Source organism: Ambystoma mexicanum, chromosome 1q (assembly GCF_040938575.1).
Source record: "Ambystoma mexicanum isolate Mex_15411 chromosome 1q, UKY_AmexF1_1, whole genome shotgun sequence".
Lineage (NCBI taxonomy): Eukaryota > Metazoa > Chordata > Amphibia > Caudata > Ambystomatidae > Ambystoma > Ambystoma mexicanum.
Genome location: NC_090922.1, coordinates 1,461,982,091 through 1,462,007,823, shown reverse-complemented (window position 1 = coordinate 1,462,007,823; position 25,733 = coordinate 1,461,982,091). Strand labels below are relative to the sequence as shown.

General features: G+C 46.4%; 1 protein-coding gene across 1 annotated transcript in view; it reads left to right on the top strand.

Annotated features, from left to right (window-relative positions):
- The window catches only part of HECTD3 (HECT domain E3 ubiquitin protein ligase 3), a 623,726-nt gene that overhangs the window by 531,546 nt on the left and 66,447 nt on the right, over positions 1 to 25,733 (top strand). Inside the window, exon 16 of the mRNA XM_069642356.1 lies at positions 8,783 to 8,989. Within this exon, the coding sequence (XP_069498457.1) occupies positions 8,783 to 8,989 (207 nt within the window). The remainder of the gene's footprint in view (positions 1 to 8,782; positions 8,990 to 25,733) is intronic.

Below are 25,733 nucleotides of genomic sequence, written 5' to 3'. Positions count from 1 at the left end.
ATGTAGGTAACTAAAAAGCAGATATTTAACAAGTGATGTGGGTGTGAATTCAATAGCTTAATCAATAATGGTGGAAGACATTTCTTGTCATGCTTTTTTTCGAAGAATATCACTAGTATTTTATAATGTTTGTATAACTAAAATAGCATTCTAGATTCTGGATTGGTTTCTTCAGCAACTTTGCTCCAGCAACCATATCATTTTACCAAATTAGCACATGAAATGTACAATTAAGTTAAACATTGAAGGTTTCTTTTAAACCATGCCTGTTTTGCTTTCACTTTTGTTTTATCTAGAATAGTTGAATGTTAAAATAACTAACCTGTTCGCCAGATCAAGAAACATTAACTATTGACTTCTGCTGCTAACTAGGTTTTTTTCCCCTTTATTGATAATCAGGAAAAGAAAATGAACCATCCCTGCTTTTTCGGGACCCAAATAATTTCTCAATTTGGAATTACTTCGTAGAAATGAAGAGGTTTTTCTTCCTAAACCCTCGGGAAATTGTTCTGCTGTATAAAGTTAGGTTCTTACATGAACCGTTGCTGAGTCCAAGTGCTTGATTGACTTCCGCTGTGACTTACCCTGACATAATACACAAAAAACTTTCTTCAAATCTTGTAGGGGGTAAGAAGCCAGGAATGGGAAACGGACACAGAGGACTCATAGTTTTGGCTATAATATTTTATTTAAAATCAAAATGGTTGTAGAAATGCCTTACCAGACCTATACATGGTAAACATCCCCCCTCTTTGGAAACCACTAAAAGCGGACCTGCTGCAATGGGATAACCAGGAACTATCATGGTTTGCCAGAAAAGCAGCAGTAAAAATGACCCTTCACCCCCCTACTATACATGACCAGTTCAATACCCGCTGAGATCCCGCCACAGTTAATCAGAGAACTTCAAAACACAATATATAGCTTCATATGGGTGAAAAAGAGACCCAGAATACAGAGACGCATACTGACACGTCCCCCGCTCCTGGGAAGCCTGGGGGTCCCAGATCTGGCCAGATGCATCATGGCAGCATACTTGGCCCCCATACTGCAGTGGGCTAAACCAGCCGACACAAAAGGATGGAGAGGCATAGAACAAGCATCCACACATATCCCGATAACAGCATTCCTGGCACTGAACCCGAAGGCCCGCGAAGCCGAAGGAAAATTACTGGGAGCCAGTAAAACACCCCTGAGTAACTGGGACAGCGCCATGCAAATGAAAAAGATCAAACGAGGGCTGGGCACATTATCCCCAATAGCACATAACATCGACTTCACCCCAGGCTTGAAGAAGAAATCTTGGAAGGGATGGAAGGGTGCAGACACCCTGACACTGCAGGACATGGACCAAAACGGTAACCCAATCCCTTTCTTAAAATGCAAAAAGAAATTCGATCTGGGGGAAAATGAAAGGTTCAGATATATGCAAGTACGACATTGGATCTCCCACCTGTCAGTGAAAAGGGTGGGAACAAGAGCCCCAACAGGCTTGGAACTAACAATGCAAGAGGGGGAACCAAAGAGGGGGCTATCAAGAATCTACAGACTGCTTGATGCGGCACAACCAACGGACAACCTAATATATAAAGAGATCTGGGAAAAAGATGTAGGCGAGTCAATAACGGAAAGAGAGTGGGACCTGATATGGTCAAGAGCCCATAGATCCTCCAAATGTACAGCAATTAAAGAAGCTGCATATAAATTATAAATTATGCAGATGGTAAATGTCCCCCCACAGATTACACAAAATAAACCCAGAGTATCCCCCAAACTGCTGGAGACAATGTGGAGGTAGAGGAGATCTATTCCACATGTGGTGGTCATGCCCCAAGGCAATTTTCCTATTAGAAGGAGATACTGGGACACATCAAAGACATTACTGGCAGGGACTTACCGCTCTCACCGAAGGTGATCCTGTTGGGAGCGGAGGCAGAGGGACTATACGCAGCATCGGGACACATGGCCACCCCAATAACACACTTACTATCAGCAGCGCGAATGACATTGGCACAACGGTGGAAAACGCTAGAGGGCCCGACGGCACCATGGTGGTGGGTGAAAATATGGGGAGTAATGGCAATGGAGAAGGTAACTGCCAAAAGAACAGGGACATACCAGAGATAGCTGTCCATATGGTCCCCTTTTAGAGACTTTGTTGGAGACAGGGAAGTCCATTTCTATAAACCACGGACCCTCAGAAATATATCGATCACCTGACAATCCAGAACAGGGAGAGGGGGAGAGAGGGAGGGAGAGAGGGAGGGAGGAAGAGAGAGGGAGGGAGAGAGAGAGAAGAAGGGAGAGAGAGAGAGGGAGAGAGAGAGAGCGAGAGACAGCACAACGAGAAAACCAGAAGGAGACACCAAAGGACTCAAGAACCCAGTAAGAATGGCCATGGGGGGATGGGGGTTTGGGGGATGGAAGACCTAAGGGGGCAAAATTAAACAAAAAAAAAAGGGGGGAAACCCCGGAGATACAGAACAATATACGATATAGCAACAAGAGTAAATAGGACTATGTTGTAAGAAATGTTATGTTGCACTTACTAGGTTTGGAATACAGCATCGCCAAAGGGAAAATAAATCTGTTTAAAAAGAGAATGATGGAAAAGAAAGGGGGGGGATTAATTGTTAAACTCAAGAACTTACTTAAGAAAGAAATGAACACTGAATGTAAGAAGAATGCTTAGGATACTACACTGGTTTTCTTAAGCATGCTTGTAACCTATGCTCTTGAGAATAAAATAAAAATAAAGTTTGTAAAAAAAAATGCCTTACTATATCTTTATCCTAGGAGGTATTTCTCTACCTCTTCCAAAAACTTCCCCAGGTTCCTTTTTGCAGGTAACTTCAAAACAAAGAATCAAGTTTCAAGTAGTTCAAGATTCTAGGGCAGGTGACTTCCTAAGGATTCTTTTGTAATTTAACACACAATTGATTTGGCCTAATATGCTGCGCTGCCTGGACTTCCGTACAGTCTTTAAAACGTTTTTACTTCCCCTGGTATTCTCTCCTACCAGGACTTTCATACAATAATCCTCTTCAACTGGTATACTCTCCTGCCAGGAATTTCATACCATAACTTTATTTCAATTCTCTTCACCTGGTGTACTCTCCTGCCAGGACTTTAAAAACATTATTTTTTTACCAATGAAACAATACCAACCCAATGTTGCCGTATCATTTCTTAAATGGTTCTCTCTTTCATGTATTGGGCTTTTGCCCCTCTCTTAAGTTTGTTTGTCTTTACTCGGTTTTCTCTCTGTCCCTTTAAGATGCAGGTTCAACAACTCATTTATGGAATAGCTTGGGGGTCTTTTAGCTTCTTCACATGCATCACTTTGCTTACAGATAGCTACTTCAAAGCAGCGCACACTTTCAGGCAACTCGGTAACCCTCTTCGCTTCCCTGGGCTTACCGTGTGCTCCAAGTGTCTCTCGCACCTCTCTACTTCTGTTCTGTTCGGATTGTGGTCTTGGCGTGCTGGTCTTTGGTTTCTGCTGCCTTTCTCTCTTGGGCAGTGCATTCTCTGCACTCCAGTTCCTCCTTCTGCTGGGCGGATTAACTTCTGTAGCGTTTCTCGCAGTGTCTTCCCTCCCTCGTGCTCCCCAATGTTCTTGCCGGCTCTTGTGCAGGTAACCGCGCAGCTCAGCGTCTGCATCTCTCTAACATTGCTGTCGGCTGTGCAGGTTTCGAACTTTCCGGTTTGATTAAAGAGATTCCAAAGACTAGACTGCAACATAGGTTTCCTGGCCTCACTGATCTTTACTTTTCTTTGTCTCTTTCTCGTCTTTGTGTTGCTGAGAAAGCTGGTATGGGATTCTATCAGGAGGAATTGTTACTGCTTCCTACCTGTTCCTTATCTCAGCAATTCATGTATTACTCTGGCTAGCATGATCGTGAGTATTATTCCCTTCTTGCGTCGTGGTCTTTCATTAGTTTGTCCAAAAGGTGAAATCCTGCGAACACTAAGCAAGGCCTCTTTCTTTGTAAGAACTCTCTCCACCAGCCTTTCTCTGTCTTAGACTTGTAGTCTTCAAGAAAGTTAGTCATAAATTATGTTCTGACTTCTTTTAATGCTGGTCATTCAATTAACAAATGTTCAACCGTCTTCAGGTTTCCCTGTCTGTTACATCATCTACATACTCCATTATTTGTACCTCTCTTCCCTTTCGCATAGAAGATGCACAGGAGCAGCGACTGCAAGCAAGATTCCGGTAGGGACCAGAAGCTGAGTGCAACCCTTTTCGATGAAGAAACGCAAACTGTGCTGATGTAGGCCTCTTCAGGACACGCTACGATACATAAGAAAGCTGGATACAGCGATAGTCGTCGCACGGGCGGCAGCAGGCATCTCTCCAGTGGCAGTCGAAGAAGACCTTCTACTTTACACCAGACCGGGTCCCGCTCTCTCCGCGCTGAAGTTCAGAAGCTTGATAAATGACAGCTGTAATTGCAGCATTCCTCAGGCTCAAGAGAGTCCATGTCTGACGACGGGTTGCTTCAGAGTCACTGTCCTCGTACGGCAGCGGGCCATTTACAGGTGCTTCTACAGCTGCTGTTCCGCTTGGGCTTATAAGTGAACTGGCGGAAATCTTCCATGGCGGACTCGCAGTACCTGGTTTTCCTGGGTTTTAGGTTGGAACACAGTCAGTGCTTGGGTCTTTCTGACGAGGACAGGATGAGGGACTTATGGCAGACATGCTCCCTTTTCCTCAACTCCACCCACAGATCGGCATGGTGGTGTCAAAGACTTCTGGCGTTGATGGCTTCTTGTCTCTCAGCCCTCCCTCTGGCGAGGCTCAAAATGAGGCACACTCAGCACTCAGACATAACTGGTCAAAGGCATCGGGTCCAGATTCTTACCTCATTCCTGTGCCCTCAACATGATACCCGACTTCCGATGGTGGTCGGACTGCCCTGATTTGTCAGTGAGGACCCCCTTTTGGAAGCCTTGATCACTGCAGGTCACAGTAACAATGGATTCTTCCCTACTTGGGTAGGGGGGCAGCGTTAAACCAACAGGAGGTTTTTTTGACCTATGGTCTTCCGGGGAGGTTTTTGGCCATTTTCCTGGCAATGAAGGCTTGCTTTCCATCCATCTCCAACAGAGTGCTGTGGATTCGGACAGACAACTCTGTGGCAATGTTCTATGTGAACAAACAAGGAGGGATCAGGGTTCCCTGAATGGCTTGTGGACCTAGCCATTCAGATCTGGGAATGAGCAGTACAGAACGGTATCTGGCTGCAGGCTGTGCACAACCCAAGTCCAGAAAATGTTGTGGCGGACTCTCTCAGCTGCTGGTATGGAGTGAACCATGAGTGGGAATTGAACGAGAGGGTTTGTCCCAGATCTTTGCAGAGTGGGGGACTCCAATGGTAGACGTGTTTGTGACTTCCTCCAACAGGAAGTTTCTGCAGTATGCCTCCAGGGAAGTCTCTGGGTCCAGGTTCCCTGGGTGATGCTCAGGAGATTTCATGGAACGGGATGATGGTGTTTGCCTTCTCTCCTCTTTCCTTGATCCATCGGACGCTGTTGAAGCTCAGGATGCACAGTTGCACTCTGTTCTTCCTAGGTCCTTGGAGGTCAGCCAGGTTCTGGTTCTTGGAGCTGCAACATATGTCAGTTCATCCTTGGAGCAAGTTTCCGGAGCTTCCCGATCTTGAGCAACAGGTTTGGCATCCCTCCCCACAATCCTTCAGCTTGGCAGCATAGTTCCTGAGATCAGGTCGCTAGCGCAGTTTACTGTTTCAGAGGACAATATGCGCATCATACAGGCGGCTCACGCAAACCTTCAACATGTGCTCAGTACAGCAGCAAGTGGCTCAGTTTCTGTTATTGGTGACTAGAATAGCAGCTTAATCCATGTCGGGCATCTATAGATTGTGTCCTTTTCGTAAATTATTTAGGACATTGTGGCTATGGTCATTCATATCCACTCATGTCAAACATACTTTTCCGCTATTGGTGCTTACCTTCACATTCATGAATCCGGTTATTATGCATTTTACTGGTCTGCTTCACCTTTTTCCACTCGTCAATCCACCTCCCCCTAAATGGGACCTCAATGTGGTGCTCAACGTGCTTTGTCACAAACCTTTTGCACCTTTGGCAACAGTGGAGCTGAAACTCCTCATCTAGAAGGTGGGTTTTCTTGTTGCCATTACATCACCCAGAAGAATAAGGGAGCTGCAGGCTCTTTCCATAGAGGAGCTTTTTCTGGCTTTCCATAAAGACAAGGTGGTGCTCCGTGCACACCCCCTCCTTCCTTCCAAAAATTGGGTAGGAATTTTACATTAATCAGTCTATCTCCCCATGAGTCTTTTTTTCCGTACCCGGCCTCCGACGCCGAGCGGGTCCTCCACAACCTGGACGTTAGAAGGGCTCTCAAGTTTTACTTAGAAAAAATGAAAGACTTCAGAACCTCTTTTGATCTGCTTGTTACTTTTGGAAATCCAAACGGACTGCAGCCGTCTAACACCTCCATTTCCCGCTGGATAGCCTCCTACATTTCAAAAGCATACTCAGTTCAGGGCCTTCAAAGCCTCCAAAAGGCATCCATGCACTCTTAATGTGAGATAAAGCTGCGGCCGTAGCTTTTCAAAAATATGTTCCTTGGGAAACCATTGTTAGGGCGGCCTTGTGGGCCTCGTCCTCCACTTTTTGTAAACGGTATTGCATCGACCTTAGTTCATGAGCGGACACTCAGTCAGGCTGTGCTGAAGAACCTGTTTCAGTGAGGGAGTTTTCCATCCATCTAGTTTTAGTATCAGTGCTTTTGAATCTTCCCCAAGTATGGAGGAAAGGGGACGGGACATAGGAGTAAAACAGGTACTCATCATAGTGACTAACGTACTCCTAGTCCATAGTCCCCTTTTCGCCATACGCTCACCCGTCTCTCCCCTTCAAAAAGTGCCCTCTTATTGCTAATATGTCTTCCGACCTTGGTGATAGAAAAGGACTTAAGGACGATGTGTTGGCTGGAGCTCAGGAAGGCGGGGTTAAAGCCATTTGTAATGGACATGCGTAAAAATAAAAGGACAATACATTTTTTGAGGCTTCAAAAGGTACTCTGGGTCCGTCCCGAAGGACTGAATGTCCCACAAGTATGGAGGAAAGGGGCTATGGACTAGGAGTATGTTAGTCACTACGGTGAGTAACTTTATTTATCTCGCCAATTGAAAGGTTGAACCACCACAGAGGCCCTTCGCAGATCAGGTAGTGCAGCGGGGTTTCACTGGGCCAAACGCAGGAAGGATTGCCAGGTCTCTTGGGAAGTCGTCCATGGATCTTCAGTCATTTGCTCTTCTACACAGGATACTTGGCTCCAAAGTTGATCTGAAGAAATGGCTACAGGAGTCATTGTCCTATTCTAAATCCTTTCTGGAAGCAAGTCCAAGCCCACCAACGGTAAGAATATTCACCATTCAAGCAGTCAGCAGTGGTCTAGTCACGGACCAATGTGAGTTTTACTCCTGCACAATGGCCAGACTCTCTGGCACCGTGAATGTGGAATGGGACCAGAACGACCTACACACTTCCTGCGTCCACACACAAATGGCATTAAGTAGCCTGCAAAAGCTGCTCTGGGCAAATGCATACCCATATAAGGGATTTCCTGACCTGAGAAGCCAGGAAGAAGGCCAAGAAACAATATGACCAAAGAACAAGAGTAAAATCTCATGGCACGGTCATTTTAGGGCACTAGCCACATTTGGTAGCCATATGCGGTAGACGCGTATGTGCACACTAGAAATAACGCAAAAATGTTAAAGATATGTCTGCTGCCACCAGCTTGTCTTTAGGCACGTATACCAGTAACCAGAAATCCTTGGTGAAAAAAGACTAGGGTGATAAAAAAGAAAAACCAACTCACTGCATTGTAAGATGTGATGTGCACTCTTAAAAAGTTACCCAAACTGGTAAAACGTCAAAGGCAAAAGCAAAACATAGTATCCCACTAATGAGGACTAATCAGTTTTCTGACAAAATTAGCAAAAGTCCAGGGAAGTGAAGCTAAAGGCTTCACGTCTCTGTAAAAAGTCAGGATAGATTCAAAAACAAAAGCAAAAGATTTGGGGGTCCATTGAATTTAGAGGGGACGTTGCCTAAAAGAGAAATCATTCCTAAAACTGCTCTGGATCTTGAATGGAACATTAAAGCAAAGACTTGCCAAAGGAATTCAGTAAAGGGTAAAGGTAGGTGTGTTACTATGCCCTGACATTTGCGGAGGTCTGTATAAAGTGTGGAAATGAGGTGCTTAGTAAGTATACAGTTCCCATAAGGCCACAGATGGCACCACCTTCATGCTGACTTCTTGTCTGTTCAGTTTTGAGTAGGTGCACCCAAGGAGGAGACTCGTGCTTGGGTATTTAGTCACACATCTGCCACTTCTGCTGCTTAGACAGTCGTTTTCAGTGTCGCATGTACTCATGGCACGGATTTATGCACCAATATTGCTTTCGGACTTTCATACTCTACTGAAACACTCCCCCTTTTGCTATTGTTGCCGTGCTCTGTTTTACATGCAAACATACATTGTCTGCCCATATTTCACTAATGCAAGTCTTATTGTTTGCGGCTTTCAACACACCCTTGATGCCCATTAACACTTATATGTTTCTGGGCAAAAAGTAAAACCATTTCAGTGATAAGATACCCAGATGCCAGCCCTGGTGGATTGATGATAGTACTGCATGTAGGCCATATAAATTGCCTCTGATCTCCTATGTGTATTTTCAGAGACCAGCACTAGTATTGACCACTCTCTGTCCTCTAGGTGAAACTGCTTGAAGTGATGGAAGTGATGGACAAAGAGACCTTTGAGTTCAAGTTCTGTGGAGAGTTAACTTACACCACTGTGCTCAGCGACCAGAGGGTTGTGGAGCTCATCCCCAATGGGGCCAGCACGGCAATCCGCTACGAGGACCGCAAGGAGTTCATCCGTCTTGTGCAAAAGGCCCGCATGGAGGAGAGCAAAGAGCAGGTAAGGCAGTGGCGGCAGAGCTGGATCTGGTAAGGGGTGATATGTTTATCAGTGCACTGTACAGGAAATATTGCTGCTGTGGCAAAATGGTGAACTGTTGACCCTCTCACTCAGACATTTTTCAGAATAAATAGTGTTTTACAGAATCTTTCCCTTTCCATGTCTTAGTTTGCCGTTATGTTTTCCTTATCTGTGCTTGATTGAGCTATCCATGATGATCCGTGGCGCACTTTGTCTATTTCTATGCTTGCATTCTTTTATCCTCGCTGTTTTCACAAGGAACAATGTTGTCAATATTGTTGTTAGAATTTGTAGAGTGTAGTGACCATTAGTGAGGTGGTCTCTTGGTGTTCTGATTATGATGGCAAGGGGGAGAGGCAGTCTGAAGGATATATGATCTTGAATGGTCTTGTCCAAAGGTGCAAGTCGTTTTCATGGTCATGAGTCAAGCATGACAAATGTGTGACTGAAGTACATGATTTGTGACAGACTGAGCGGCGAGTATGTTTCGGGATGTGGCGCGCTGGTTTTTGCAGGGCTATGAAATGGAATTTGGATGATGGGGAAAGCAGATTCTTTTCTGAAGTAATCAATCTAGCTAATGCATACAGATTTGAATTCAGTGCATCTTGATACTGGCAGTCGGTATAAGGTGGCTAGATGTTGGATATATGGCCTTGAAAGAGGCATGGAGCATCGTACTGTATTGGTGGAGTAGTGAGGAGAGATTCAGAAGACCAAGTTGAGTGCTGTTTCCATGGTCCAGGTAATAGGATGTTAGGACATTAATCCCAATATCCTTGTGTGGGAGTACAAGGAAAGGAAATGGCCATTTGCCAGTGCAGAGGTGAAATGAGGAGCTGAGCCAAGTTTATGTAGGATGATATAGAGAGTTGATCATGTAGATAAATACCCTGTTTTCTAACCATGGGCGCAGACCAGTTTAAACGACAGTGGGCATGGGCCAGATGAAGGAACGGCAGAAATGGGGGAGGTCTTTTTTTATAAGCAGAGGTTGTGACAAGTGGCATAGCTTCCTATTTTACACCCTAAAACTTGGCATCAGGGAAAATCCATGAGTGTTCTCGAGAGACAGCAGACTCTGAATTAGATGTTTCTAGGTGCTGTGCCCAAGATCTGGGACACACTCCTTCAGTTTTCTTCCACTCAAGGGTGCAATCCACCTCTTTCTACCCTACCTTTCAAAAAGAACTCACTGCAATGCACATGCACGAAATCTAACCTAGAATTCTACCATTTAGGTAATCTTTTGCATTCCAGTTAACCTGGCCACTTTGACCTCCCAGTTTTGTAAAATGTCATTGCTGTGGCCCAGTGGCTGGACTAGCCACTGATGGCTTTAACATCATACATGTAATATCTTTCTACATTTTTAAGCCACGGCCTCCATCGCTGAGCCCACGACCCAAGTGTCGGCAGCACAAACCCATCCCCTTAAATCTCCACAACCCATTCCACTGGCATAATGGCACATCTCTTCCCTGTATGCCCACCCCTTGCAAAGCTGGGACCATTCTTTCACTAGGAATCCCTCCAGGGAGCCGTCCTACCAACACCCACCACTGTTGTCCTTTTCTCGGTTGATGAAACTTTGTCCCCAGGATGCAGACATCTTTGTCTATACCACAGCTGACCCCTGACTCCTTAGGCTACCGATGCCAATTTGGTGATTATGTAGCCCTTTTTTCCAAAGCGCTTTACAAAAATTATAGACAGCACATCAAATTTTGAAAAGGTAATAAAAATCTGGATGAATATAGAGTAGTGGTAAAGAGTTCAATAGCTTGGGTGCAAGAAGTTGAAAAGAATGAACACGTGAAGGTGTCGAATGGAGGACCATTCACAGTCAACAGGCACAGTGATGCAGAACGAAAAATGCGAGAGGGAAGATCTAGAGAAAAATAGAACAAAGATAAGGGGCTAAGGCATGAACACATTTGAAAACAAGACCTAAATTGATATTCGAAGCGTTGCTGATGGGCAATCATTTAAGACGTGCAAGATACAGAGTAATATGGAGCATTTCCCACAGTGATCCCCAAAGGATGTGCCAGCTCCCCACCAGTGGGAAAAGTATTTTCCTTTGTGTTGGGAAAGATTTCTTGTTACAGCACCTTTCCCTCACTTTTTATGGAACCCCAAAGTTTTGCTTTTATGAGAGAGAGAGAGAGAGAGAGAGAGAGAGAGAGAGAGAGAGAGAGAGAGAGAGAGAGAGAGAGAGAGAGAGAAAAAGAAAGAGAAAGAACTGTAGCTGAAGGTGGGAAAAGTGACCTTGGACCCTCTTCAGAAAACCTGCCAAGTCTTAAGAAGAATCGGAGTACAGGGGTGAGTTGTAACAGTACTTACCTGAACCTCTAATTTCCCCTTTGAAAGTTTGCTAAGTTTTTTTTAATAGTTTAGCTTTATTACTGCTTGCTCGCGCAAGCGTTCCGAAAGTGAGGGACACTTTTATTAGCTTGAATAACTTGTCCTCTACCCCTTGGAGTTCCTCATTGGACCCCAGCAGCCTTCAACTAACGTTTTCCTGTCTCACAAAACTGTGTGGTAATTTGGTGAGCTTTTGGCCACAAGGCCCGTACATCTTAGGAATGTACTTTTAAAGTTAGGTTTGTATCTCTGTGGACCTGTAGTACGGCATACTAATACCTACTTTCCTTTGCAGTTTATGTATTTTGCCCTACTCCAGGGATTGTAAATATGTATCATTTATTTATTGTGTGATAATATTACATGCTAGTAGTCTTTATTCATGGTGTTATATAGCCATAAATAAGTATTTTTATAATAAGTATGTTCCTTGACTTTTTAATGTGTGTACTCTTTAAGGGCCCCTTACAGGCTCACCACCTCTTCAGACTTAGTCTTGACCACTCGCCTTGCTACCTTGAACTGGTTTGGCCTCAGATCCCTGAGTTGTCCCGGACACTAAACTCTGTTGGCCTTCTAAACATCTATCAACTAGGCCAGAGTATAGAAAATCAGTCCTAGCACGTTGTGCTTAAGGTGATCTCATTCTCATACCATGCATCTATTTGCCAGATGTTTGTAAGTAATTTGAGAGTATCTCCTAGCTTAGATGCTCTCCTTTCTGCCACTATCGCTCTGTATGGAACTCCACCACCACAGAGCCCAATACACCTGTAGCTGGGACATCCACTGTTCTAATGGCAATGGCTTATGGCTAGCTGGTCCTCTTTGATTCAGCCTACCCCTATACTTGCCTCTGCAAACATTTATCATGGCAAAACAATGTCTCGTCCAAAAAGGTTTGTTCCCCTCATCTCTGGGGATTCGCCCCAATACTTGGTCACATTTCCTATATACGCATGGTAAGTTATACCTCCTAGGTCATTTACCTGGGTCAGCAACTTCCCACTGATAACACACCGATTTGAACTCTCACTTGACCATACTGGCTGAGTGCAGTAGTTTGGTCATATCCCAACTTGGGTGTCTGCTCATGGGAGTCCTGTCCTGGCTTCATGTATCCTCCTGCTGCCTCCCCACATTTACTGAGACAAGCCTTCCATGCTGAAACTATTGTCTAGGCCGCTTACCACCAGAGTTTTCGTCCTTGGTGCTAGTAGCTGCCACCACGTTGGCGGGTACTGGGACTTCAACATTCCACCTCATCAGCTCCTTAGGACGTCCTTGGTTGCCCCAGCTGTTTATCCCCATGCTGGGATCAATTTGTACTGGGCTGATGCGCTCTGTATTTTAACCAGAGATTTAAACTTACGACACATTGATGCTTACGAAAGTAGGGTACTATATAATCTGTTTAATAGGTACCCACTTGTGCTCTCTCAACACTTTGGTTTTATAACTAGCCGAACTAGTCTGTTACGTAATTCCTGTTTTAGTTTTTGCTTTGATGTTTGGAATATTGTATGTTTTGTACTATGGACCACTTCATTTAATTGGTTGTTTTAACCTCTTTGACTCATCATTAAAATTATATTTTAATTGTGATTGGTCCCCTATGTGATAAATTGTTCTCTGCACCCCCAGCATCTACACTCTAGCTTTGTCTCTCTCTCTATATATATGTACACTGAGCCGCCAGGATCCATGTTCAGGGGTCCTCAGTCTTCCCAGTAGCTGTGTAGAGTACGCAATGCTCTGTTGCCTGGCACCCACCAGGTATCCCATGTCAGAACTGCAGCCTACTCGCTCGCTGCCTGTATGCTGTAACACTTTCCTAAAATCTCAGTAACGGCACTCCCTGGGAAATTCATAGGCTGGCTACCCTGCTTGGCAGAGGCTTCCTTTCTGGATTCTTCATGCTCTGCTTGAAGTAAGTCGTCATGGGAAGACAGTTTGTTCTTTTCTGCCATGGAGATAGTCATTAGCTCAGGGTACAAGCCGATGGGGATTGGATCCTGTAAACGGCACCTAGGAAAGAAAGGGGCCTATACTTACCTGGGTTTTTCATCGTGCTGTGGACGTCTTCTCTGAGAGATCTGCAACCACTGATATAAAAGAGGAGGGCGCTAGAACAACTGACAAGAAAGGGAAGTGTTGCAGATGGTCCAAAGAACAAACCTATTCTTGAAGACTGTTCAACGGTTTTTATTTTCGGAATAGTAAATGGACTTGCTTTGTGCCATCCCTCTCTATCTCGTCTAGTGAATGCTGTTCCTTTCCTAACCCAGGCGCCACTCAACTCAGAGGTTGTCGCTATTGATTGGTAACCTCTACTTTCTAAAAAAGAAAAATGTGTAGCAGGATGGCCTTAAAGGCAAGCACTTTTCTGGGAACAATCTTGTTTGTTGCCTGACCCAAGTTCCCCAATATAGTATAATGTCAGGGTTGGTGCCGTCCAGACACTCGAGCTTCATTTGGTCTTACTCGTCTGCAATCTGATGTTCCTCTCCTTGTGTCACTGTTGCTCTCCCTTCCCTCGATCTTCTCTCCTCCCTACTACTCCACCCACAATCTCTCCACTTTCTCTCCTTCCTTTTCTGTACCTCTTGTCTCTACTGCCTGCACCCTCTGTGTTCTGCCTGTCTAATACTCTCCCTCTCCCCACCATATCTATTTTCCCTTCTCCACACTACTACTATTATCCCTTCACAACACCATTACGGCTCTATCCGCAACTACTTTCCCCTATCCACTCCATGATTACTCTCCCTGACTACTCTCCCCTCTCAATGACTACTCTCCTCTCTCCGCAACTTCTCTTCCCTTCTCTAGACTACTACTATTCTCTCCTCTTCTACTACTCTCTCCATGCATACCTTGTGAGGAATTCAACCATCCACACAGTGGGTGTGCACTCTCCTGCACTTTTTTGATATTTAATGATGGTAGATCAACCTCCTGAAAATGTTTGGAGCTAATCTGCACACATTTTCCTGTGCTCACCGCATGACAGACATAGACCATTATACTCTGGGTGGACACAGCCTACAGGCACTGTCCCCCTCTGTCACATTTAGTTGGAATGTGACAGCCAAGAGTGTATCAAGGCATCCCAAAAGGGAGAGGGCAAAGCCTTCCCCCTGCCATGGCCATCCTAATTAAATAACAAAGGCTCCATATATGTGCACTTTCCTTTGATGGCCCTGCTGTTGACAGCTAGGCATACTGATGAGAGTTCATTCAAGCAGGGCTATCAAAAGACAGGAACCCCCAACACATTTGATGTGCATCATTGTCAACCTAAAGCCAGCTCCCGCCTCTTAGTATCAAGGGCAGTGAAATGTCCTGTCTGAGACAGCTGTTTATAGGAGTCGTCCCTGAAAGGTGGCGGGGGCATTCAGAAGGTTACGAGTATGAGATTTGGCGGCGACCAAAAAGCTGGTCTGGCTGCCGCTTCACGGGAGACCTGCCGCTTTAATCAGAAACGACAGAGCTCAATTAACCAGCAAGACCCTTTGATCCATAACAGACAGGAAAATGGTTGGGACTTAGAAGTACATGTTTTCACCCCTTTACCTTTCCTGTTGCAAAGCACTCTGGTTATGACCTCACGCATACAGGAGATTATTGGTGGGGTCTAAGGATTGGTGCATTAAGGTAGACTTAGCTTAGACCAATCACTGGGCCCCATTTGGCTTTAAAAGCGGGTTGAGCCCTTCTTTTGGCAGAACTCAACCCTTTCCAAAGGAGTAACAAGAAGAACTTATTTGGACACTTGCCGAAGGTCCAGTCTGCCTACAGCTTTCAGTAGTGAAGGAAGGCCAGGATTTCCAAAGAGGGAAGCAAGATTCCTCCCCTAAACATCTCCCAGGGAGCAGATGGAGATACTGAATCCAGAGGTCCCTCCAGCAGCTCCAGAACCGGTACCCAGCAAGCACACAGCGTGCACTACTGGGCTCGGCAAGCAAGCTTCCTAGGTGGGAAGTGCCAGAGTGTCTCTGAACCAAACCCAGGACAAGGCCGTTGCGTGCAACACTCTCCTCAGCTTTGCGCTGTCCATTTTAAAGGATGACACGAGGCCAGTGAAGAATCTAGGAGGAGTGCATCAACAAGCATCAACCAGCGTCCGCCTTAAAGGACATTTTCGAGGCACTCTAACTCCTCGAGCTTCAACCGACTGCACTAACTGTTTTCACGCTGCTGTCACTAATGTCCGAGATGCCTCGACCAGTGCTTCAGACCCACCAACTAGCACTGAGACAGTGATTCCTGACCCAAGCCGCCATGTATGCCAGCCTGCAGCCATCCATCCAGATGCGCTCACTGAATTGCCCGACGAAACCTGCAGCTATCTCCTGTCTTGAACTCTGTCGCAGGAACTGCAAAGCGGACTGAAATCGACTCGACCCCGTCGTGCACCAAGAACTTCAACAAGCGCAAGGTGCATTGTCGTTCTGTTCTCCTGGTCATTCTCTGAAGGCCCATAGTGACATTTTACGACCCATTGCTCTTTGTGCTGAAACCAATTATTCTTGAACTATTGCAATTAATTACTTTACTGACTACCCTCCTATTAGTATTCAGAGTGCATCCCTTCTCCTTCTTGAAACCGTCTGTCCTCTGTATTCCTTTACAGGGTGGGTATTTTGTAGTGTGCTAGTACTGTCTGTTGAATAATGATAAAGTAGATATGTTTATACAACCTTGACTGGACAGTGCCTTTTATCATTGGGTAATAGTTGTATTTTCACTGTGTTGAAACCTTGCAGAGATAAGCCTGCCGTTCCGTCGACTTTACCAAAATTGTATAAGGAAGTTTATAATTTTCTTGTGTTTCCTATCTTTTCGAACCCTTCTGGTGTACTAGAGGTGTGGGGCTGATTGATGCTTTAGAAACTGATATGCATCCCTGGACCACTGGTCCCCTGAAAGTTGATCACATACCTTTTGTCTCATACCTTCTGCTGCAGTCACCCTCATTTCACTTTCACAGTCACCTTCCCATTCACTCAGTACTCTCTCGCTAGTGGTCTCAATCACTCACCTTGCACACACACTCTAACCCAAATACCACTCACTTCTTCCCACCAACCAATAACTCGTCATACACACTCATTTAACAATTCTCCACCACGCTTCTCTGCTTCGTCCTTCTTCCGCCTGTTCTCTTGATCCCCCCCTTCTCCTCCCTTGGCCTCACCTGAATAACTCACACCTTCTGCTTCCTGTCATTTTTATCCACCCTTTTCCCCCTCTATTGTCTCTCACACTCAGCTGGGTCTGCCAGCCAACTGCTGCCTGTCTCTGTCCCTGGTCGGGAGGTTTTACTAGCAATAAAATATACAAGAGGTTTTAAACCCTGATGGTTTCTCGTACAAGGGTCAGCTGGTCTTGGGCAGAGGTAGCCTGCCATGTTCAATGGCCTAGGTCGTGTAAGAGCTTTCCGACAGTTAGAGATGCTTGGTGAGGGTACTGCTCCATTTCCCTCTCGCGGGTGAGTACAATGTCTCTGTGTGTTAGAGCAATACTGGCACACGCCGCGCACAGCGAATGCTGCCGTTGTGTTAGTGCGTGGTCGCACAGCAGATTGGTTTGTTATAGCTGCTGGGTGGTTTGCTCTGTGGTATTGGAAGTCCTGTGGAACAACCAGAAACTGTCCAGAATTGGGGAGTGCAGGTATGGGGTGATCAACAGTGGGATCCCCCATCCCGACTGGCAGGGTCAGGACTTGGACGCGGTAACAGAAGCCAAACCTCTCTTGAAGATGAGTAATATGGAAAGAGTGACAAGGCTTGACTGTCAGCTAGGGGTAGCAGGCTGAAACTGAGGTACACTTAGTCTGCACACGTATCTCGAGAAAATATACCATACTGATATATATTTATTTATTATGTTAGACAGATCTCCATTAGGTCAAATATGTACATAGTGCACTGATATTCTAAAAAGAATAAATGTCTTAAGGACTCTCCTCACCCTGCAGGTTCCTTTGTGCGGGCCCACTATCTCCAAGAACCAAAATATAACAGAGGGGGGGGCTAGAATAAGGGAACCACAGCCCTAGCAGATCAGGTAAAACCACTCTAGGCCTGCATGTTTAAGCACAGTGTCTCCGGTTATATGTGAAAGTTTATATGTGGTAGGGCCTAGACCCGGTATCGGGTAATATTATCCCCATATATATGGTCGCCGTAAATAATATCGCCGGGAAAAGGTTGTGGCAATATTATATGGGTGACCATATATATGGGGACAGGGGCAAAAAAAAAAAAAGTAAAAAAAATAATAATAAAAACATTTGGGGGTTGCGGGGGTGTCCCCCGCATGTTCCATTCAATAAGGTCGCCACAAAAAACGGCCATTTTTCGGCAATATTTTTGCATGGCGAGATTTTTGTGGCGACATTATTACATGGAACGCTAGACCCTGGGTCAGGACCGAATTCATATAGGCATGGAGTAGGCAGAAAAGGAAACCAGACATTTTAACCTACCAATAAAATAGTCCTAAAAGGCCCTAAAGTCAACACTGACACGCCACATCAATTGAGGCGGACTAAGCCATAATATTACATTTATAGAAATGGCCACATGATGGCTAGACAGTATGTTGTTCACTCTTTGGGACTGGGGGTTAGGCCTCCATATAAAAACAAGGTTGAATACCACTGGGTTAGAGGGTGGAACACAAATTCTACTCACAGCACAATTCCTTCCAAAATAAAGTCAGTATACATTGTAGTAACAATTGCTAGCGCAATTCACTCCCAGGAAGAGTAGTCGCATGTTTACTAAAATAACTTGCAGTATAGCTATCCTTAACTTCTGCAGTGAAAAATAAAAGTAAGCTTTTAAAATGACATTGGATATTCTTTAATATTTACTAAAAATCCCTGCTGTACCCAAAAGCCATGCCTACAAAACATGGTGAGCGGGGGACACCCCTGCAACCTCCGCTAGCCAGGTTTGGTAGTGATCGCCTGACCTGATCGTTTACAAACGATCCGAATTTGGCCAGATTTACCATACGATTGTTTGTAAACTATCAATTTGGGTAATTCCAAGTACTCATAGTGGTGGTTTTGGAAATAATGGCTCCATCTTGACAAAATAACCTGGTTAAGTACAGGCATGAATGTATTGCTTTTCTCCAGCAGATTCCTCATCTTGATAGATATCCATCTCCCAGCTCTGCTGCTCAGAAAATCTTCTACAGGGGACGTAGTGGACCTTGACTGGGCTGTTGAACATCGGAATTGACATCAGGCACCATACATATACCACGTCACTACACCCCATGCTTCAGTTCCTTTTTTCCGCACACTCGCACGCTGCATCAGGAACCTACTCGAGTTTACTTGACGTTTTCAGGCAATGTTTTTTTCATTTTTACCTCTACATGTCTTCGCAATGGATCTCTGGTTTCAAGCAGTGCTCCGATTGCAAGGCCAAAATATCGGTGACAGACCCACTCAACGTCTGTTTATGCACTAAATTGCAACCCAAGTCCCTGCAAGACAGTCTTATAGATATCCTGGATGAGGGCCCGGCTATTGAGCACAGCATGCCCTTCAATCAGGCCATAGCTGACCTTTTGGCTTCCATCTAGCAAAATCCATGCACTTCCCCCCCGCGAATACCAATGTCACAGGGAAGTACAGGTTGGCAAGAAGGGACCCTTCCTTCCTCTTAACACACCCTTCCGGAAGGGCTGGTAGTTCATCTTGCCACTATATCCTCAAGGTGTGCAGCTTCCTCATCAAATCTCCCTACAGATAGCGAAGGGAAAAGAATGGACGCTTTGGTCCAAAAAGTTTTTACCTCAGGCAGCATGTCTCTCAAGGCCACAAAAATAGCTTGCGGTTTTGCTAAATTCTCATACGGCTTGAGGAAGGCTGTTGAGCATGCAGCAGAATACGTTACGGAAGGTCCTATGTGAGATGGATTTATACAGCTGGTGGAGGATGGAATGAAAATGGCCAAGCAGTCCTTGCAAACAGGCCTTGGTATTGCAGACTCAGGTGGCCGCTCCGTGGGGTCGGCAGTAGTTGAGAAGGCAGGCCTATTGAAAACTTCTGGCTACTCCCCCAATGTACAAAACCGCCTTCTAGAGATGCCTTTTGAGGGGGAGATGCTCTTCGGACAGAAGGCAGATGATTCTTTGGAGAATTTTAAGGAGTCTAAAATTGCTGCTAAGTCGCTGGGCCTGGTTTTGCAGCCAGCTAAACCTGCCTTCAGCTTTGCCTCTAGAGGCAGAGGAAATATGGTCTATGTGCCCCCACAAGCCAGGCAAGGGCAGAGGCATTCCTCGCGTCCCGGAAGGGGCTGAGAAGCTTCTACGGGCCAGCAGACGACAGCTGCGGCTGGTGCGGCTGCGCCTTCGAAGCCACCCTGATTTTCCCCTCCCACGACATACCGGTGGGTGGACGTTTGGCAGGGCATTGGTCCCAGTGGCAGGAGATAACCTCAGATGCCCGGGCCCTACAATTAATTTGGTGGGGTTATTGTCTGCCCTTTTTAAGAAAACATCCAGACAGATCCCCATCATCACCAATCCAACCAGGACAGCAGCACTAGGAAGAACTAAGAGCCCTGTTGTCGAAGGGTGCCGTGGAAGAGGTGCCTCGGTTGGGCTGGTATTCCCTGTATTTCCAGGTACCCCGAAAAATGAAGTCTCTGTCCCATTCTGGACCTAAGGGCTCTAAAGAAGTTTCTGAGAAAAAACGGTTTCAGAATGGTGACTGTGAGAGAAATTATCCACGCTCTCGAACTTCCGGACTGGCTGGTGTCCATAGACCTGCATGTCATGGCCTCAGGGCAAGGACCACAAGTTACATCACTTAAAGGGTCTGCACACTTTATTCCTAGTGCACATGTTATTTCATCTCTTGCAGGGCCCCCATGTGCATCCAGGCCGAGCGTGGCCATAGGAATGCATTGGGCTACGTGTGCAGCATCTTCTGGGAGTGGCAGGGTGGAGTCATCAAGCAGAGCAAAGGTGGCGTGGCTGGCTCCAGGCTATTTAAGCCTTCCCTGTCCGCATGCCAGCGCTTCGCATTAGTCTGCTCATGCAGCGTAACGCTCACTGCCGCATGAAGCGCTTCTTACCTGATTCCAGCAAAACCATCGCCTGAAGCGCATCTTACCTGATTCCAGCAAAACCATTGCCTGAGGAGCATCTTACCTGATTCCAGCAATACCCTCGCCCGAAGCCTACCATCGACAGCAGCGCATCTTACCTGCTTTCAGCAATACGATCTAACATCGTCTAAAGCGCACCTACCTGGCTTCAGCAATACTATCGCCTGCAGCGCACCTCCTTGGCTACAGCAATACTATCGCCTGCAGCACTCCTTACCTGCTCCGCAGGTCCAGCACTTACACAGTAGCTCTTCTCTACCAGCATCCTCGTGGCTGCAGCCGTCCATCTCCCAGCGACAGATCTTCGGACAGCTGCTCCTCATCTGATGTCGCCAGGCTGTACCTGCAGGCGAAAAGGACAAATAAGGTTAGAAACCACATAAAGACAATTCGTTAAGGTCGCGCACTACACAACCTTCGCGCTGACTGTAGGGCCCAAACTTACCATTTATTTTGGGACATTATAAGCTCCTCAGGGCTCCATTTGGGCTCACTTCCAGCACTGTGATTCTGCTCGGCCTTCATCACCTATGTACCCATACATCAGAAGCACAGGAAATGCCTGCGGTTCCTCTTTGGGGACAAGCACTACCAGTTCAAAGTGCTCCCCTTTGCGTTGACCTCCGCTCCAAGGATCTTCACCAAGCTCATGGCGGTAGTCGCGGCTCACCTCAGGAGATCCGGAGTCCACATGTTCCCGTACCTGGACGACTGGCTGATCTGGGGGGAAGTCAGTGGGACAGGTTTTGTCTCGTCTGGAAGACAAGCTGTGCTTCTCCTTCCCTCCCGAGGAGAGAGCCGACAACGTAACCACGCCATCTTGCCAGCAGCTTCCTTTCTCCACCTCATGCATTTTCCTGGTGCCAGAGGCGAGACTGTGCATGAGATCCCTTCAGTGGCACCTACGAGACCAGTGGTCTCAGTATCTGGCAGCTCTCTCTGATCCTCTCAGGGTGTCCAGCCAGGTAGTTTGTGGACCCGGCTGGTTGGACATGCGCAGGAGGGAACCCTTCTGGCCTCCATGACCTCAGACCTGAGCGGTCACGGATATGTCCATGAAGGGTTGGGGCACTCAATGTGAGTATTTGCAGATGAGCACTCTTTGGACTGCGTCGGAAGCCAGGTGGCATATCAACAGGCTGGAGATGCGAGCCATCAAGCTATCCCTGAATGCCTTTGCCCCATCACTCAATGGGAAAGCATGTCCTGATTCTGACGGACACTGCAGTGCCCGTTCACTACCTGAATAAGCAGGGTGGAGTGCATTCCCGTCCCCTCTGCACAAAAGCAATGTAACTGTAGCTCTGGTTGCTAGAGAATCGGATCTCGGTCTCGGCAGTTCATTTGGCAGGGGCAGAGACCAGCTTGGTGGGTGCTCTGAGCAGGCAGAGCACGGTCTCACACGAGTGGGAAGTGTGCCAGGAAGTCCTAGAAGAGGTCTTTGCTCTCTGGGGTACCCCAGCATTGGATCTGTTTGCCACGGTAGCCTACAGGAAGTGCAAACAATTTTGCTCAAGGGAATTCCCAGGGAACGGTGCACTGGGGTGCGTTTCTGGTGGATTGGACATTCACTCTCTATTAGGCGTACTCTCAGATCCCTGTTATTCCTTGGAATCTCAAGACGTTGATGAGGTTTTGATCGACCAGGATCTTGATCAATCCACCCCCCCACCCCCCCAGACTGGGCGAGGAGGCCGTGGTACTCCGACCTCTTGGATCTGTCCATCTGTCCACCTCACCGGTTTCTTCAGCGGCTGGAACTCCTCACTAAGTCAGGGGGTTGCATACTGCACCGGACCCCGGATTCCCTCACTTACATGCGTGGGTCTTGATCGGATGAGGTATGACTGGCACCTCTCTGAGGAAGTTCTTGAGGTGCTGCTGGCTGCACGCAGACCGTCCACAAGATATCTGTATGCGTGCAGGTGGAGAAGATTTGAGGCGTGGTGTAGGGAGTGCAAGCTTGGTCCTGTCTTTTGCCCCACCATGGCGGTGATGGAGCTCCTTCTGTCGCTAGCCTCCGCAGGCCTTCTGGTTACAATGGTCAAAGGGTATTTGGCGGCCCTTTCTGTGTTTCTGTACCAGTCATGATATAATTCCTGGAGGGCCTACTCAACACATTTCTGCAAACTCCCTTTGTTGTTTCCGGATTGGGACCTCAACAAAGTTGTGACCTTTCTTATGGCGGCTCCGTTTGAGCCAATGCATTCTTTTTCACGTAAGCTGTTGTCCCTTAAGACAACCTTTTTGTTTGCCTTCCCATTGCCCTGGGGGGTTAGCGAGCAGCAGGCATTATGCTGCAAGCCACCCCTTTTGCGTTTCTTCAGAGAGAAGGCTTCTCTTAAGCTTATACCAGGGTTCCTTTTGAAGGTTGTTTCGGAATTCCACCTTTCACAGTCTATTGACTTGCCGGTTTTCTACCCTCCTCCTCACCTCTCAAATGAGGAAGAGCGATTTCACGGTCTCTACCCGAAAAAAAGCCTTGAGTTTTTCTGTTGCTCGCACAGCGGAGCTCAGGAAGATGGACCAGTTGTTTGTCGTCCATTCTCTTTCCCACAAGGGTCTTGCGATCACTATACAAACCATCTCACGCTGGAACATTTTATGCGTCTCTGAGTGCTACGAGTCAGCTGAAAAAGAAGTCCCACTAGGAATCAGGGCTCATTCCACCAGGGGCGAGTCACTGCTTCCACGGCTCTTCAAAGGGGGGGGTACCTGTTCGGGACATTTGACGTGCTGCCACGTGGTCTTCATTACATACTTTTACAAAGCATTATGCTTTGGATGTTGCACGTGGAGCTGATGCACGTTTTGGCAGAGCGGTTTTGCAGAACCTGCTTATATCGTCCTTTCTGCCGTCCTCCTTTAGCTTACTGCTTGGGGAGTCTATCAAGATGAGGAATCTGCAGGAGAAAAGCAATCCATTGAAGGAAAAAATACTTAACGTAATCTTCTATGGATTCTTATCCCGCAGGTTCCTCATCACCCCTCCCAGCCGTCCCTGTGTTGTGGCTCTTCGCTTCTGATTTCATGATGGCTTTGGGGGCACTCATCTCCGTTACAAAATAAAAAAAAAAATTCGAATTGAAATGTTTTTAACTATTCCATCGAGGCTTTTTTTAAAAAAACAAATATATTGGGTTTTCAAACATGGAAAAACAGAACAAAACAAACTTAACTCCCATTCATCTCCACAACCCTCTCGTCTCCCCTGCCCTCCCAGTACACAGGTATGCCTGACATATTAAAGTGTTCAAAGTATGCCCAATATTCGTATGTACTGCGGACAGTATTGTTCCATATACTCTCCGTGTAGGAAAACAAAATCGGTGCCCAGTCTGTTGAAAATGTGGCCTGACCCCCTTGGATCGTATAGGTGATGCATTCCAGGGATATAAAGTTCCAAAGTTTATGGTACCATTCATTTATATGCGGAGGGTCCTTAGACTTCCATTTCTGGGACCCCACCAGTAAGGCTACCAACTGGAGAATATAGAAGTCCTTTTTGTGTTTTGGACAAAGTTTGTTTTCTGGTTGTGCCATTCCCAGCCGACATTCGCCTGTGGGTCTCTCCGCTGTGAAAGCGAAAATTGCATGCATATTCCTCTTCACCTCTTTCCACAATAGGAGCAATTTGAGGCATGACCACCAAACATGATACCAGCCCCTCCCCCACTCTCCCACATTCCCTCCAACAGGAGTGCAGGATAGATGGGGGAATCGTATGTAGTTGCTCAGGGGTATAGTGCCATTGGAACATTCATTTGAGCCAAAATTCCCTGATCTGTATAGATCTAGTCATTCTGGGGAATATCTGACCAGCGGTGGGGCCACAATCCTTCTGTTGGCATGAACCGCAGGGTTTTCCCCCAACCCGTCTGATAAGTGGGGACTTTCTGTGGGACTCCGTCAGTTAGGAGCTTGTATATTTTAGAAATCAAATTTTTATCCCCCGTGTTGGAGGTCTGGGATTGCTCAAAAGGCGCAAGTATTCTTTCAGCTGCTGACTTGTTCGCCGGGGCCATCATCCAGTGACAAACCTGAAAGTATTGAAAGCGCTGGTGCTCCTGGAAAGCCAGCTCTTCTTTGCATGAAGAAAAGGATTTGATGTCTTGCCCCACAACCATTTCTCGTAATTTTGTACATCCCAACCTCCCAGGGAGCTGACGTCGAAGCCGGGGGTGAACTGAGGGTTCGCAAATAGTGGGGTTAAGGGGAGGGGGAATGAAGTGAAGTGATGGTGTCGGACAACTTGATCCCACGTATCTTCCACCACCTTAGTAATCTCGCTATGATGTATGTTACGTGGTCTGTCTGATCTAGGTAACTACAACCTTTCTCCCATTCTCGGGCCCACTATTGCTTTTTCCATTGTGATGTTAATTTTGAGGCCGGCCACCATACCAAATCTTTCCAATTCATAGAGTACAGCAGGAAGTGAGACAACCGGATTGGTGATGGTGAGGAGCATGTAATCAGCGTAAGCCATCAGCTTGTGGATATCTCTCCCAAACGATATGCCCCTTATTACCTCTGATTGACCAAGCTGTGAAAATAGTGGTTCCTGGTGTATCGTATAAAGGAGAGGAGATGGGGGAAGCCCTGCTTCGTACCCCTGCAAAGGGAGACTGGGGAAGAGAGCTGGCTATTTATGAGCAATCTGCCCGAAGGGTTTGCGTAGTTAGCTTGTACCATAGCTATGTTTTTATGGCCGAAACATATTGCTTGGAGGGTATTAAAGAGAAAGGACCATTCGACACGGTTGAATGCCATTTCGACATTCAGTGACACCAGTACAGCGGCGTCCTCTTTTTTTTTTTTTAGCTACTTTTTCAATTGAGTGACAGTTTCTATGGATGTTATCATGTGTTTGGTGATCTTTCATGAAGCCCGTCTGATCAGGGTGGATCAGAGTGGGCATTAGACCTTCGAGTCGATTCACAAGAATTTTTGTGCAAATCTTGATGTGTATGTTCATAAGCAGTCGGGCGATATGATCCACATTTAACTGGATCTTTCCCTGGTTTAGGGATAAGGATTATTTTGCCCCTTCCATAGATGCTGTTATTTTGCCACCTGCGCAAAGGAATTGAAGAGGTCGGTTAGTTTAGGGGCAACGGTTGCACAGAATCTTTTTATCAAAACAGACTGAATAACCGTCCGGTACTGGTGATTTATTTATAGGGCGATTCGCTATATAATTTACTAGTCTTGCT